Here is a 16183-nt window from a genome sequence, read left to right as displayed (position 1 = left end):
TTACATTCACATGGGAAAGGCTGCTGCTGCTTTCCTTTCTTGTTAGAATCTCACAGCACATACGTTGACATGTTTTACTTGTAGGTGTATGTCGTTGCCATGAAAATTAAGAAAGAAGCAGAAACCAAACCAAAGCGTGTTTCAAAGAGCACAGAGGAGGATGAGGATGATTTTGGTACCGTGGATGAGTTGCCACCAGACAGTTTGATAACACTTGTACAACCTGAACTGCCGGCACTGAGCCGTCTCTGGTTGGCTGCGCTGAAAGATTACGCTCTTTTAACTTTACCAGCTGAATTTGCTACCCAGCTTCCACCTGATGGTATGCTCTGAAAATTCTTGTTGTGTTCTGCAAAACAGAAAAAAACTGTAGCTGGACATTTGGAATTATTCTATAAATTATTTGGTATACATGTTTTTTATGCAAGTGATACATTTTTGCCTGAGAATGTAATAACAATATTTTCTAACTTTGAATATTTTTTCCTTCAATTTGCAATGAATATACTCTTTATTCAAATCATTGAGATCATTAAAACTGTGTCTTTGTGGAATTAAGAGTACTTCTTTACCTCTAATACAAATGCAAAAATATTTTGGTTGTATGGAAAACATAGCCCCTGAGATTAGAGCAGACACTGTTTTACAGTATTTTACTGAATTAAGAGTGAATGCTCTATATGAAAAATGCTGCAAGATCTGATGACTGTGCCTGTCTTTCTTGCTCTCTTCTTACTGCTTTATTGAGATCAATGCACTTTCTCATGAGAGGTACTAATATTGCTACTACTCAAGGAGAGTTGGAATGTACTGCCCCTAACAAGTATTATACCTGATTATGTTCGTATCAAGCACACCCAGAATAAATGTACTAATAAATTCTGAGTGCATGCTTTTTATCTGTTACTTGCAGTGAATTTTAGAATTTACCTTTGCTTTGTAAATTTAACAGGAGGAGCATTTTACACTCCAGAAACAATTGACACAGCTAGACTGCATTACCGAAACTCCTGGGCTCCCATACTGCATGCAGTGGCACTTTGGCTAAACAGTACAGGATTCAACGTGTCAGAGTCAACAGAAGAGACTGCTGCAGCAGTGCCCAGTTCCCAGAAACGTGCTACATCCATTATGCTAAACCAGACACCTGGAACTCCACCTAGCAGTAAATCATTGCCAGAGATAAACAAAGATCGAATGCACTTAATTTTGGGTAAGAGTTACAAGTTTAGAATTCAGCAGCAGCATATTATGGTATGAAACACTATGAAACTGAGAAAAGATACTTTGCTTGAAATCTGTGATGTTTAAAATTCGTTACATGTTTGGACAGTAAAGTTTTGAAAACCTCTGTCTCATCCTCTCTCTTTCTGCCTTCTGTGTTCTTTGTAGCGTTGGCATAATATTTGTCAGTGTGATTATTGTGATTTATGTAATTGAACAAAATAAGTAGGAGCTGTTCTACACTGCAGTATAATGCAGGTGATACAAAATATTATGCTTCAAAGATGCAAAAGCTGTGAGGTTAATTAAAATACACACCCCTATAAAACACTGCTTAGTAGAGACTGATATTTGGCAAATCACATGGAGTAGGTTTTTCATCAGTTTTTCGTCTGTGAGTAGCATTCACTGTTTCCCTTCGGTGTTACCTAACAGCTTTAAGAGGTGGATGTAATCTCATATTCTGAGGAATGCCAGAAGTTTGCTGAGATACACATAATTAAATCCGGAATTAAGTACCATATATAGAAGCTGAATATTGCATGATTTTTGGAGCTTAACTTCATTTTGTTTGTGTTTACATTTAAAAGAGTTCAAGAAAATGAAACTCAGTTTAAAACTGAAGAATTCATATGTCTGACTTACAGATCTTTAGAACAAAGTATAGATTTCTGTTCAGTAATCTTAAATTGCTTGTTGTCGCTGTGTATTATTTATCCTGCCAAATTTTGGGGAAGACATGATGCAGAAGAGGAAGAAAATACAATTCTTCTACATGGACTCTTTTAATGGAAAGGAAGAAGAATTGAGAAAAACAGCTATCTTTCTAAAGTTTTTGAGAGCCTACTATACTTATAAAAATTTTGAAAGAAAACTTGATTTTATGATGATATGAACATTCTTTTAACTACTGCTCTTTTCAGGTGTTAGCATACAGTTTCTGTGTTCCCCAAGACCTGAAGAGCCTGTAGAGCATGTTACATCTTGCTTGCAAGCACTACATACTTTATTGGATTCCCCTTGTGCCAGGATCCATATTGCAGAGGATCAGGTAATGTATGAGCATGTTGTAACAATCAGCTTTTTCCAGGTCTTGGTCTTTCATCTATGATGATTACAAGAGCTGTAATTATTTTTTGTATGAGAAAAGTATTTGTTCATCATAAGCAAGTGACATAACAATTAGATATTGTTTAGTCCTAATTAATGTGTTTCTGTGTATTTTGTTTCACTGCAGCTCCTTGGTGTTGAACTCCTGAGTGTGCTTCACCGGCTCCTTCTGACCTGGGATCCCCCTTCAGTCCAGCTCCTTGTTACAGGAGTTGTTCAGCAGATAGTAAGAGCAGCTCAAGATTATTTGCAGGAAAAAAGGAACACACTAAGTAAGATTCTGTAAACACGGCTTGCTTTGCAGAGTAAATAAGCAACAGGTTTTCATATTGGGAAAGGAACTCAGTTGCATTAGAGTATGGTTACACTGAGGAGGAAAATGCTGTGTATTCTACAGATAATTTTGATTGTGTTCATAATTACCTGCTGACTTCTTAACACTTGTAAGCTGTATTTTTTCTTCCTCTGATCATTCTCATTTCGTGTCATGATTTTCATTCATTTTTCTGGAGCAAGAGTGGTGCAAGTCATACCCAGCACACCCCTTAGTAATACCATGCTCAGTTTCCTTAATGTTACTGCCTCCTTAGCACTTCAGTTACCCTTTTTTGTGAATTTTAATGATTTAGCCACCAGTGCAGGGTATTGTGATGTGTCTCTGGCACAACTGACATCCATGAGGTGAGTGAACTGCTCCTGAAACCAGTATGGAAAGTTGCCTGCCCAGGAGATCTTGCCAGGAAGTGGAGCAGACTTGCACCTGGGTTCTTATTTTACTTATTCAGGGCACTCAGGGTGTGTCAGCTACCAGGATCTTTGGGAACAGGGTGTGCAACAGGAGCAAGGCAGTTGGCATGGGAAGGCATGCTCATGCTGCACAGAAATCCTGCTCAAGATTGTACAGTACTGCTGGAGTCAGCATAATGGTGGCAGTGACATACAACAGCAGTCTGCTGACTGAGGGACAATCACCTCTGCTACATCAGAGGTGTAATGACCAGGTTTGAAATTCAGGTGAAAATGCTGATGTGCCTGTGCTCCAGAGGCTTGTCTGTGCAGCCAGGGCTGGAAGTGACATTGGTCTCACCTGTGAGATGTGAAGGAAATGCTTGTGAAGGTGAGCAGACTCTGTCGTGTCAGGAAAGGTAAATGGGGGAATGAAATGTTCTTCAGAGCTCCTGCACGTGCAGGAGGTGAAGTCCCATGTTTCTCAGAAGGAGAGACAGCCATAGACTGCTGGAGTGTGGCCCTGGAGGATGATGCTTGCATGAAGGTGGTGGCTCCAATACTGTGACTTCCAGCAACAAAAGTCTCTATCTCCAGATATCCAGTTGGAGAAGACTGTAGAGATCTGGCAAGAGAAGAGGAGCCAGCTGTCCTACTTTGACAGATCAGAACTGATAACACTGAAAGGAAGTGAAGGGTGTTACTAGTCAGGAGCCACAGGCTGCCTTATCAAGAAGGGGAGGTGAATGAAGCCATGTTAAACCCAAAGAAGCATTCCAGTCAAGCTGTGGGAGTCTCATGAAAGGCTTTTACCATCCAGTCATGTGCTGGAAGGGTGACACTGCTGGAGACTAACCCTCAGAAGTGTATCAAGTCCAGATGCTGGACAGTCCAGATAAGGGTGGGGCTCAGTGGATTTGCTCTGCACTTACACAGAAGAAGCAGTTACGAAGGTTAATGGTAGTTCTGGCTGCACCAGCTGTGTGATAGTGGAGGTAATAATTTCAAGGGAAAGAAAATGAGTAGCAGAGCAAAAGCTTTGGCCTGACTTGGCAGACTTTGGCTTGTTCAGGGAGTTTGTAGATGAGCTCTTGTGGCAAGCTTTCCTGAAGGGCAAAGGAAAAAAAGATTGTTCATCTTTGGTGACAAAATAAAGCTCACTTACGATGGTCATGGCAGGAGGCTGACTTGGCTGAACAGGAACTTCTGACTGAGCTCAAATGTGACATGGAAGTGCATGGATGTTGGAAATGGGGGCAAGCTGCCAAGGAAGACTACTGAAATCTTCCTGAGTATGGAGGAACGGAACTGGAAAGCACAGTTCAGGTGGAGCTGAGAATGATGATGAACATCCAGTGTGACAAGAACAACTTTTATAGATACATTGTCAGCAGAGGAAATTTGGACCTGCTGCTGAATGGATTGGGGGATCTAATGACAAAACATACTAGCGGAAAACTAAGGCATTATGATCTTCTTTGCTTACTCCTCCTGTGTCTGTGTCTAATGAGCAGGCCTAGGGAGAGCAGTGCTAGCTACTGCAGGTGAGCATCCAGTTAGGGACTGCTCACCAAAAAGCTGGCCATACCCTGGAACCAGATGTGGTGCATCTGAGGGAGCAGGCTGATCTTGTTGCAGTCATCTTTGTAAAGCTGTGGTGCTTAAGAAAGCTTTCCAATGAATGGCAAAAATGAGATGCTGTGACTAACTTTGACTAAGGCATGAGGTGGGGTTTGAGTGAACTTGCCAGTAAGTCTGCTGTGCTTGTTGAAAGATTTTTGAGTAAATTTCTTTTGAAACCACTTCTTAGTACGTCAAGTAGAAGAATGTGATTTGAAATAACGCAGACATACTGAGGGCAATTAATGCCTCATCACCCTCTGTGATGAAATAACTGGCTTTGAAGGTGGAGTGGTGAATATTGTTTACTTAGACTTCTGCAAGGCTTTTGATCCAGTACTCTACAATATCATTGTCAAGTTGGAGTGATGTGCACTGAAAAGTAGGAGGATAATTTGTTGGACTGCTGTGCTTAAATGGAGTTTAGTGACTCGAGTGTGACTGGCAGCTGGTTGCAACTGGTGTTCTTTAGAGATCAGTATTGGGTCTGCTACTGTTAAGCCCATAGGACAGATAGGAGAGAATGTACCCTCAGCAAATTTGTGGATGATACCAAACTGGGCAGGTGGTGGGTGTGCAGGAGAGTGGTGCTGCCTTTAAGGGGAATTTTGAGCTGGAGGTCTGAGAACTTGCTGAAGTTCAGCAAAGACAAATGCAAAATCCTGCATTTGGGATGGAATGTGCATTGGTATGGGCTGGTGGCCTGACAGATTGGATAGCAGATTTGCAGAGGAGGAGTTGTGTGTGTGAATCTCTGGTGTGAAACCTATGCAATGCTGACACCTCTGATATTGGGCTGTGTTAGAAAATCATGACCAGTGGATTAAGGATACAATTACAAAGATGCATCTGGAGCAGTGTCTAGTTTTCTTTGCCCTTCCTCTTCATTCTGAGTAAGACAGATGTTGACAAACATGAAGGAAGTTCAATGGAAGTCCACTAAGCTGCTTAGGGAGGTGAAGTGTGTGACCTGTGAGGAGAGGCTGAGGGAGCTGAACTTACTTAGTCTGCAGAAGAGAGGGTTAATATGGGATAGAGCAGCAAACCCTCTTCTTAGAGAGGATTTAGAGACAAGGCCAATCCAGAGTCTTCTGAAGGGCGTGTGGTGGAAGGACAAGAGGCAATGGACACAAACTGCAGCAGTGGAAATCCAGATAGGATACAAGGAAAAAATTGGTCACTGTGGGAGCGATGAAGCAGAAGAGCAGATGATCAGGGATGTGGTATCTCTATGCTTTGAGATACTCAAAACTTGACCAGCAGTCTGAAAGTTACTTTCTGAGGTACTTTTAATGACCTCTTAAGAGAGAGTCTCCCTGTTCAATCATTCCTTTACCATTTAAAAAAAAATCTCAGGTATACTGTTTCCATCTTTGCTAGGTAAATTGCTTACCAAGAGGCAACCTGGGAAATAGTTTGTTGGTACCTGGTTAAGTTGGGTAGGTGTGCCAGATTTTCTGTTACCTGAAAGAAGTGAAGTAAACCCCAGAGAATACTCTCTTATTAAGGAAAATTACTATCTTAATGTGGCACAATGTACTGTTGATAGAAGAACCCCCAATTGATAGCTTTTTCCCGTTTTCCATGTAAAAACAGGGAGAAAATTTTGCTGGAACTTGAACTAGCACAACTGAAAATGCAGGCTCTGTTCCTTCATATGAATTAATGGAATTGTTTACTGTCAGCCCAGTAAGCTGCTTTTTTCAGATTGATGAATGTGATAACAGTAGCAATCATTTAAATTCATAGGAGCTCTATAGGGGTAGCTCAGGCCAGCTTTGCCTTACTGAATCTCTGTTGCTGTTTAATGGGAGAAGGAAAGACTGCAGCTGGCCAAGCTGCCATCAAAAGAGAGACTTTTTGAACCGAATACAGTCAGATAGACATAGACATAGAATCCTACAGTGCTTTTCTGTTTTCTTATTTCATAATCAGTTTAGGCTAGAATAAGATTTTGTCAGGGTGGAACATTTAATTAATAGCTATTAAATTTAAAAAAAAATTGTGCTGGCTGTTTATTTGTCATTGGTTGCTGCTGATTTTATGATTATTTTTAAGAGAAGCAAAATAATTAACTGTAGTTTTATTTTGTGCAATACTACATTTGTTTTCTAGTTCCAGAATGATTTTTATTAAATGTTGTTGCAATCACAGTACTTCTAAGGCATTTTAAACCTCTTTAAGTAATTCTAACTAAAACATTTAGTCTGACATGAGCCATGTTTGTCCTATCTTACTGTAAAGCAACTTTTTCTTCTTGATTTTTAACTCTTGATTTTAACTTGGAAAAGTGTGTTATGTAATCTTTGGAATGGTATCTTCAGTGTCTCCTCATAGATTTCTTTTTCAGATGAAGATGATAATGAAGAAAAAGAAAATCCTCTTGCTTTAGGAGAGGGAGGCGAGAGCGGTGGTCTTGTGCCTGGCAAATCTCTCGTCTTTGCAGCCATGGAGTTGCTCATGTTCATCCTAGTACGACACATGCCCCATCTGAGTTCAAAAGTGTCCGATTCTCCAAGTCACGTTGTTGCCAAATCCCACCTCTCTGAGGAGAGTGCTCGTCTTGTGGCTGCCACTGTTAATATTCTGTCTGACCTTCCTTCTCTGTGTTCTCCAGCAGGTAAGGCATTGTCACAGAATGGGTGAGTGGCAGCACAGTGAGGATATCATGCTAAAAACTAACTCTAAAGATATTCCTGTGAATGCTTTAAGGGCCATCTATTAATAATATTTAGGTAATTAACTAAATAAAAATTCAGGCTTTTCCAGGGAGCAATATAAAGGAAATTTGATTTTAAATTTGCATGTGTGCTGCAGATTTGCTGAGGAAATTAGCTCTGTACCAATCTGATTTCATTGTTGGTTTTGTTCCCCTTTTTCATGCTTTTGAAACCTTTCGGTCAATTTTTAATCATATTGTTAAAGAACACAGACATTTTGGAGATAATTAAATTCCTGAAAAGTTCATGAAAAGCAGCAGCTGTATGAAAAGACAATCTTACTGAGGGAAAAACAGCACAATTCATCTCTGGTACCCTTGGCCCTGCAGCCGTTGGCTGTCAGTCATTCCCAATGTGATTATAAACTAAATAGAGCTTTCTTCTGCCCAGGAAGACTGTCACAAAGGATGTGTGTAAGCTGGGATAATTGTACTGAGTGAAGTTCATGGGTAAAGGACACAATTACATGGGAAGCTGTGCTCTTTGACTTTTGCTTTTTGGAGAGCAAATTGCTTGACTGTTGTCTCAAGAATCTTTGGGAATTTTCACCCACTCTTATAGATAAGATATTTTAAAGTTAGTCCCCTAATGAGATGTGCTGCAAATAACATATTTGGAGAGAGTTAGTCTCCAAAGACAATATGGCTTGTCTTCAAACAGAAATTTGTGAATTTGTGTCTTGCACTTTTGTAAGGAAAAACAGATTTTGACTTGGAGTCATGTCCTGGTTTTATTTGATTCCTGATTTTTTTTTTTTGAGAGGGTGATGGGAAAGAGGGTGGGCAAAAAGAGTAACAGTATTTTGTGTTGTCTGGAGTGAGGGTGTTACTCCCAGCATTTGGCAAGTGGCCACTGCAAGTAGCTCAGAAACGACTGTTAGTTTAAAGAGTAGTCCCTTCCTGTCATAATTGTTTTACTTCATGTGTTTATCCTCACAGCATTCCCAGAAGTAGGAAAATGGCAGGATTTGTGTTTCCACAGATGTGGGAAAACAAAGCATAGAAGAGATATGGGAAGAAGCTTGACTGTCTGAAGAGATCTGTAGATTGATTTTGCATGCCCAACAGCACTCTTCTTTCACTCTTATAGCAGCTTAAAGTCTGTCAGCCCGCATTATTGAAACTGCTCAAGCCTTTGTCCACTATTTGAGATTCCCAAACAGCTTCGTTTCTTTGCTTCTGGTAAAGTGGGGCACACCACCTTACTTGGAAAGTACAGTAACTTAGTTTGGATTCTTGTTTCCAGACCTCTTATTTTTGCTCTTTATAAGACCCTAGTGATATGTAGATCCTTTTCTGAGGTACTTACAAGGTATGTCATCCAGATTGCTTTCACATACCTTGTGGGACAAAGCTTCAGTAGCTAAATCATCATTCCTGAACTGACAGCAGCATTTCAGTTGTTGGCTTGTATGACCTGTGTTATGATACACTTCAGTAGAACTGATGAATGAATTTGGTGATAAAATATTGAAGGACCCATATCACTTGTTACCTGAATGCAGTTTATCTCATCTCTTTTGTCTTAACTATATGCATCCATATTGGGAAAGACAGAGGTTATCTACTACACTTCAAAAATTCTATTTATCTTTTTTTTTTTAGGGTGTATGACAGTCTTACCAACGATCCTGTTTCTGATAACAAGGGTATTGAAAGAAACAGCAGTAAAGTCAGCAGATAATCAGGTCCCACCTCCAGTCACTGCAGCTCTTCAAGGGATAAAAACTATTGTTACTCTTCCAACAGTCAGGACTGATGAAACTCAGAAACAATGGACAGGTCTTATCCGCAGCACTCTGGCATCTGTTTTGGAAGACTCTCAGCCTGGTAAGTGGTTTCCCAGTGCAGGAGTTAAAATTCAAGAAAAATTAGTTTTCTGCAATGAAAATGCAAGTATGGTATCTGCCTCTAAGACCTGAATGAACAAAACTCCTCATTTGCTTAACAAATTTTATTGAAGAAAAGCACACCGTTGGCTTTAACAAAGTAGTTACATCTCAGGAGTTCTTACCTCAGATTTATATTTGGTCTGTTGTCTTTGACAGTGTTGATCATAACCTCCAGTTGGAAGTTTTTCCTTTTGCAATGCATCTGGCATCAGCCTCTCAGGTTTTATGCTGGCACAAGTAATTTAGTCTTAATGACAGTCAGTGTTAAAGTGAATGAGTGGGAAGACAGCCACAGATAATTGTGTAAAGGTTCATACTGGAGTAGGATACTCACAACACTGTTAAAAGCTTTCTTTGGTGAGAAAGAAATCCTGGCCAAAAAATCCCAGTTACTCACCAGCACAATGGTTACTGTCTCTTTAGAGAACTGCAGACCACTTATGGTTCACATAGAGGCTTTGCCTTGCCCTTCAAAAAGTGAAAAAATGTACAGGCTTAGCTGCGTAGTTAGCAAAAGAGAGACACAAAGATTTGCCATTTGCATAGTGGTAGTCAGAGAAAAACATCCCATTGCATTGCCAAGGAGCCATTTGTAGAGAGTGAAGAGAGGCTTGAATGGAGTTACTCATGTGAGAGATGGGGAATGAGGAGGTAATTGCAAATGACTCTGAAATGTCCAAAGGGGGAGGATCACTAGGTTCGTGTTAACCAAGCCAAACTTCTAATTTGATTTGTCACATCAGCTCTTGTTTTCCAGCCTTTAGTTACTGTTGAGATTTCACAGGCCCTCTTTCTAGAGACATCACTGGCTGGAGACCTTTTTGCAGGCATCAGAATTTTTTCTTGGTTCCTTGCAAGAGCGTATGTTTTCCTTTCTAATCTTCTGTGAAGTGTGATAGATCACACATGCAAAAATCTAAGCAAGGTCCACTGCATTCAATTTCAAACCTCATCATTCAATAAAATTTTAAGAATGTAAATTTAAAATAATTTAAATAATGTAAGAAAAATTGTCAGTTAAAATGCTTGGAATAGTTTTTTGAAGTGAGATTTCACATTATGGGTAAGCCAGTTGAGTGACTGGCTGACATCTGTAAAGGGCAGTCATGCTGTTTTTCTTTTTTGCTGACTTTATATATGCTGTTTCTTTGTGCCTCTCAGGGGAGAGCAGAACCAATGTGGCCAACCACACCAGCAGAACAGTGCTTTTTATATATATTATAATAGCTTATATATACATATTTCTGTTCCTGTTGTAAATTCATGAATGAGATCTGTGAAGACAGAGCTTACGCAAGGAAAAAAAAAACTGTGACAATGGCAAATATAGGCTATTTGAAAAGCAGGAAAGGTTAGAGTAGGATTGTTCCTACTGGTGACAGTTGGCTGTCAGATCTGTGAAACTTCATGTTAATTAAAAGTTGTTGCCATGCTGGATATCTGTTTCTTACTCACCTGTATCAGCTGAAGATAATAATTTGAAAAAGTGAAATAGACCTTAATGGGGAAAGGATCTAAAAATATCTTTTTTCTTTTTGTTTTCTTTTTGTTTACACACTGAAACTCAGACTTGGTCTGAGAATGTGTGGGTGGTGATGTTTTCCTTGATACTTAAGTTTCAGAAAGATTGACTTACTTTATTAAAACAACTGTTAGACTAGAGTTTCTCAGATTTTTGTCACAGTCAACAGTGATACTGTAATAAGTAAATGCATGTGCAGTTGTAAATAATTTCAAGTACATATATTTCCTCTTTGTGAGTTTTATCTGTGTTCACTGGAATTTAATAAATAAATGCTAAAGCCTCTTTGAGATAAGCTAACAGCATGTTTGCTTTTGTTTTTCAGAAGCCTCTAAACCTATTCTTGATGAAGTAAGCATACTTACAGCTATTACTCTCTTCCTCTTGTCAGCAAGTACTGAAATAATTGGAGTGCAGTCTTTACAAAATGGATGTATGAACAGATTTAGAAGTGCATTGAATTCTTCTGATCCTTGGGTAAGATCATGTTATAGGAATGTGAATGACATGCAGCCAGCAGAAACTAATTGTGATATATTTAACACAGTTCCTGAATGTTTTGTGATACCCTGTGATACCTTTACTTCAGGGACAGGATAACTAGAATTTTCAACAATGCATTATTGAAAATCATAAGCAAAATAACCCAAACTTAGTGCTTCTAGATAAAGTGTTCATGGCCTTGTGCCAGGTTCTTGACTTCAGCTTTTTTTAAAAGGCAAAACCAGGCTCTGGTATATGAGTTTTTATCACATTAAAAGGTTGGTTGCCATGGAGGGGTGACATTTTTACATTAGTGTTGATCTTTTATAATACAAACGAAACCATTTTTTTCCATAGATAAAATTACAGCCCACATTTATGATCAATTTTATATTTGTTTGTGCAAAACCCTTGCTTATTTTGTGTGTTCATACAAAACTCAGTTTGTGAGCAAAAATATAATTTTGTGGGAACCATCAGAACATCTGTATATCATGATTCATTTGTTTCATGATTGCACTTCTGCCCTTTGGCTTGCCTTTGTGAAATGCCTTCTGAATTATTTTGTCATTGAAGAGGAAAGTTAAAGAAGTTGTAGACTGACTTGGTTCAAGCAGGCTAATGCACTGTATGGGTAGTTAAGCTTAAGTTTTCCAGTCATGTATGTATCAGTTTGAGTGGGTGTACAAATCTGCAGGTGGGAGCTAAGGAGAAAAATCTGTGATGCTTCCACAAGCAAACACTGCAGGGATTCCTGAGAAGAAAAACACGCAAAAAATGCAGATATGTTTAGGGTCATAGTGAGGCATATAAAATCCTGTTTAGACTGATAATTTTCCATAGCAGGGCAGGTGTTTTCCAGCATGAACATAAAATTCAGTTGATTCTGAAGCCTGACTCTGGGTGGAAAGCTACTTAGAATTTTATTGTGTGAATGGAAATGTCAGTTGTATTAAGTGAAACTTTTATGTTGTACTCTCTCTGAGCTCTGTATAAGCACATGAAGAGTGAGAGAGAAGTACATGGTCACCCACTACCCTGCTGGAAAGCTGCCCGTCAGCTGGAACTTACCACTATTTTTGCAACACACACAGCAAGTTTGGAGAGCAGCCAGATGGTGTCCACTCTCTTCTCACCAATGTGCAGAGCAAATACTCTGTAATACTTGTGTGTTCGTTCTGGCTTTTTAAATGTAAAATATTCCTTGTTGCAGTCAGTAACGAGACACCTGTTTGTAATAAAAGCATGATCGTGATTGTACAAAGTGCATTGAACTGATTAAATTCTTCCAGAGAAACTACTGATGCCTTAAAAGAAATACAGGAATATTTTTGAAACTATTACCACATGAAAAGGTCAAATATCATGTATAGTAATAACCAGAAGTCTGGTGAGCTCAATTCCCTTTTGTTCCAACAGGATAACTCAGTTGAGAGATCCAGGTGTTTCAACGCTGTTGGGCAAGTTTTACATGAAGTGTGACTCTTAGGCTTTGAAGAAGCTCTGATTTTACCTTTCAGGAGTTTTTGTAGACTTCCGTGAATGCACAGTGGTCCAAAGTTCTATATTACACAGATCAAAGGAAAAACACTTGGATGAAGTTCTGCTGTTAGATGCAGTCATAAAACTCCTTTGAAATATGGCTGCATTTAAGAAAATATTTTTACTCCTTATTTCAAAGGTTAATCTAATCATCTTTAACAGCTAATAAGGAATGAAGTTTAAAGAAAGACAGAAAAGGAAGAGAATTATTTGTAACAGTATGGAGAGATGGAGATAAAATTTGTTGAAAAGGTCAGAGATGATAGTGAGTAAGGCATTAAGGAAAAGCGTTCTTCTGTGGAGCTCTGTTACAAAGCATACAAATGATATGAGAAGTGTTATTATTTCAGACCTTAATATTGAATTGTATAGAAAACCTGCAGCTGTGTTCTATTGAATTAACAGTAATACGAGCTGCATAGCTCATATTTTCTTACAAGTAGTTTTTATAATCTATGATTTTTATTCAATATTTTTATTTATAGATCTGTGTTTTCACTAATCGCTGGATCTCCTCACAGATCATTTTGTTCAGTCATATTTCCTCTAGAACATTTCTGTTCAGCATGTGCTCAGTAACTCATCCTGTTTGGACTTGAGTGCAGTTAGAAAACATGTGCAATGTTTCATCCTCATATTTGTTGTGAGGCTTCACCTTTTCAAAAATGCTGGGTTATTTGTAGTGGATTTTGGAGGAAGATCTTTGTATGCTCCAAAAAATGTATTCATAAATTCATCTGAACAGGATCATCAGTGGGTTATTTTCCCAAAACTTGGCTTCAGTAATCTCTGCTTTCCACAGAGAGGGAGGAGGATAAAAAATAAAATAGAAGGATGACAAGGAGAGCATTCTGTCATCAGCTCATATAGTCCTAGGCTACTACCAGCACAAAATGGAGAATGAGAAACAAGGATGGAAAGGCCTGACTCTTTTGGCTGCAGCCTTGGCTTGTATTAGAACAATAAGATCACTTTGTTCTGAGTCATTTTTATGGGCAGTGTTGCCCTTCTGGAATTGGAATAGCATATCACGATTTTGAAGATTAAGCTACTACTAGAGCTGATAGTTCTGAGACCTAAACATGCAGTTCACTGTGGACTAGTGTGACTGACTTGTGTGACATTAACTATGCCTTTATTATTCAGGGTTTATGTTGTTACTACTACTTAGTACCTGCATGTTCTTTCTAATTGTCCTTCCTTTTATTGAACACTGGGCTAATACTGATTTATTTGCTGGCTTGTGTTGTTCCTTTCCTCTTACTTAGTATGCTTCCTTCCCATTTAGTAGTCCTTTTTTTTTATTTAATCAGAGATAACAGAGTTTATTAGATTCCCTGAGTTAACAAATAACTTTGAAGACAATGTATTTATCTTAATTTGATTAGGTTCAAGCCAAGTGTTACCAGCTTCTGCTTTCTGTGTTCCAACACACCAATCGTGCCCTGTCAACTCCATATATTCATTCATTGGCCCCCATCATGGTTGAGAAGTTGAAAGCTGTGGAAAGGAGCCGCCCAAACAACAATCTGGAGCTTTTAGCAGTCCAGGAAGGAATTAAAGTCCTTGAAACATTGGTTGCCCTTGGTGAGGAGCAGAATAGTAAGTATTTGGGTTTTCTAGAGAAATGAGTAATGATAAAATAGAATATTGAACATAAGAAATGTTGCAGTTAGGAGCTTGATGGCATAGTCACAAATGGATTGTGTGTGCCATCCACATTTCAGTTGTTTTAATTTGATAATTTTTTTATTACAGTTTCTAATGTCCATTCTGAAAACAATATTACCCTTCCTTACCTGTGTAGCTGATAATTTTGTTTCCTTCTCTGATATGGTAATTACATTTTTTTTCCTTTCATTTTTAGGAGTACAGTTGCTTGCCCTTCTCGTTCCCACTCTGATCTCGTATTTACTGAATGAAAATGCCTTTGCTTCTGCATCTACAGCATCTAAGGACCTTCACGAGTTTGCACTTCAGAATCTAATGCACATTGGTCCACTTTACCCACATGCTTTCAAGACAGTAATGGGAGCTGCTCCTGAATTGAAAACACGTCTAGAAACTGCAGTCCGAGCAAGTCAGGCCAGCAAAGCAAAAGCAGCTGCTAGGCAACCACCACCCACAGTACATTCCACCCCAACAATTAAACTGAAAACTAGCTTTTTTTGAATTACTTTTATTATTTTTGGATCATTAAGTAGTCAGAAGCATTACATTATCCCTGCATACATGTCTAATTTTGTGTAATTTGTATGTGAAAGGCTGTCTAATGGAGCTTTGTGTAATTACTTGAAATCCATGCATTACAAGGGAAGTGGTGTTACTTGTATTTGTATAGATTTTTAGGAAATTGTGATCATATTTATGAATTTCTGTTATAAATTATCCACCAAAAAATATTCTGTATCTAAATAGTTTTATTTATTTTTAAAAGCTATCTCAAACCCTCCAGTGGTTTTTGAAATCTGGTGATTGTTATCCCGCCATTGTGCCAACACACTAACACAGTGGGGATGGAGAGAAGAAGAAAAACTGTTATGAAGTACTTACCCTGTACCATGGGGAATTTCTAGTGTAGAAGTATGAATTTTTTCCTTTTATTAAAGAAATAATAGGGAAAGGGACTTTGTAGATTGCTTCAGCTTGCATGAAAAAATCCCCAAAACCCCACAACAAAATAATTGAAAATTTTCAGCCTTTCTTAAGGTGAATGATCAAGCATGCTGTCTTAATGAGTTGTCCTTATTTATGTGGTGTATATCTCTTTCAAATCCGTTTCCATGCTTGAAAATGAATAAAGGATGCAAAGAATCTAATCCCCTATCTCTTCGAATATAAATTTTAAAGAATGCACTGGCAACTGAGTTTATAAAGAGAACTGCCTCCTATCTGCATTTTTGTAGGTGTAGATCTTGGCCCTTGTAAGGTGCTTTGTGTTTGCAGTCTTCCTGTTCTGCCAGCAACTGGTTGAATATGTGATGAGTCAGTGCTCTGCCCTTTGTCCAGACTCACAGGTATTTAACCTTCCTGCTAGATTTTATTTTCTGGATACATCATACCTGTAGTCCTTGATCAAGTTTGCAAGCAGAGGTACTGGAGCACTTTGCACTGTACTGACTCAGGGGGCAGAACACAAGTGAGAGCCAGGCTCCTCCAGTTTCCTTCCCCTACCAGGCTTTTTTCAAAAGCATGTGGCTCCCCTCACCTCTGAGTGAGTCTGATGTGCAGATTTTGGGGCTCAGGGCTCACGTGCTCTCTAACCTTGCATGCACAGCCAGGGACTCCCAGTGTCTGTCTGCTGCCAGGCCTCACCCTTTCCTATTGCCAGAAGTGTGGAACCAT

At 39.0% G+C, this 16183-nt stretch overlaps 1 protein-coding gene across 3 annotated transcripts in view; it reads left to right on the top strand.

Moving 5' to 3' along the window:
• HEATR5B (HEAT repeat containing 5B) overlaps nt 1-15657 on the top strand; it is a 53994-nt gene extending 38337 nt beyond the window's left edge. For all 3 annotated transcript variants that reach the window (XM_064414764.1, XM_064414766.1, XM_064414767.1), the window contains 9 exons: nt 85-322; nt 953-1213; nt 2148-2275; nt 2462-2606; nt 7031-7300; nt 9005-9229; nt 11139-11290; nt 14227-14440; nt 14706-15657. In XM_064414764.1, the coding sequence (XP_064270834.1) occupies nt 85-322; nt 953-1213; nt 2148-2275; nt 2462-2606; nt 7031-7300; nt 9005-9229; nt 11139-11290; nt 14227-14440; nt 14706-15010 (1938 nt within the window). In that variant the 3' untranslated portion in view covers nt 15011-15657. The remainder of the gene's footprint in view (nt 1-84; nt 323-952; nt 1214-2147; nt 2276-2461; nt 2607-7030; nt 7301-9004; nt 9230-11138; nt 11291-14226; nt 14441-14705) is intronic.
• The last annotated feature ends 526 nt before the right edge of the window (nt 15658-16183 follow it).

Source organism: Passer domesticus, chromosome 3 (genome assembly GCF_036417665.1).
Source record: "Passer domesticus isolate bPasDom1 chromosome 3, bPasDom1.hap1, whole genome shotgun sequence".
Classification (NCBI taxonomy): domain Eukaryota; kingdom Metazoa; phylum Chordata; class Aves; order Passeriformes; family Passeridae; genus Passer; species Passer domesticus.
Note: the sequence above shows the minus strand (reverse complement) of the source record. Positions and strands in the feature narration are given on the sequence as shown.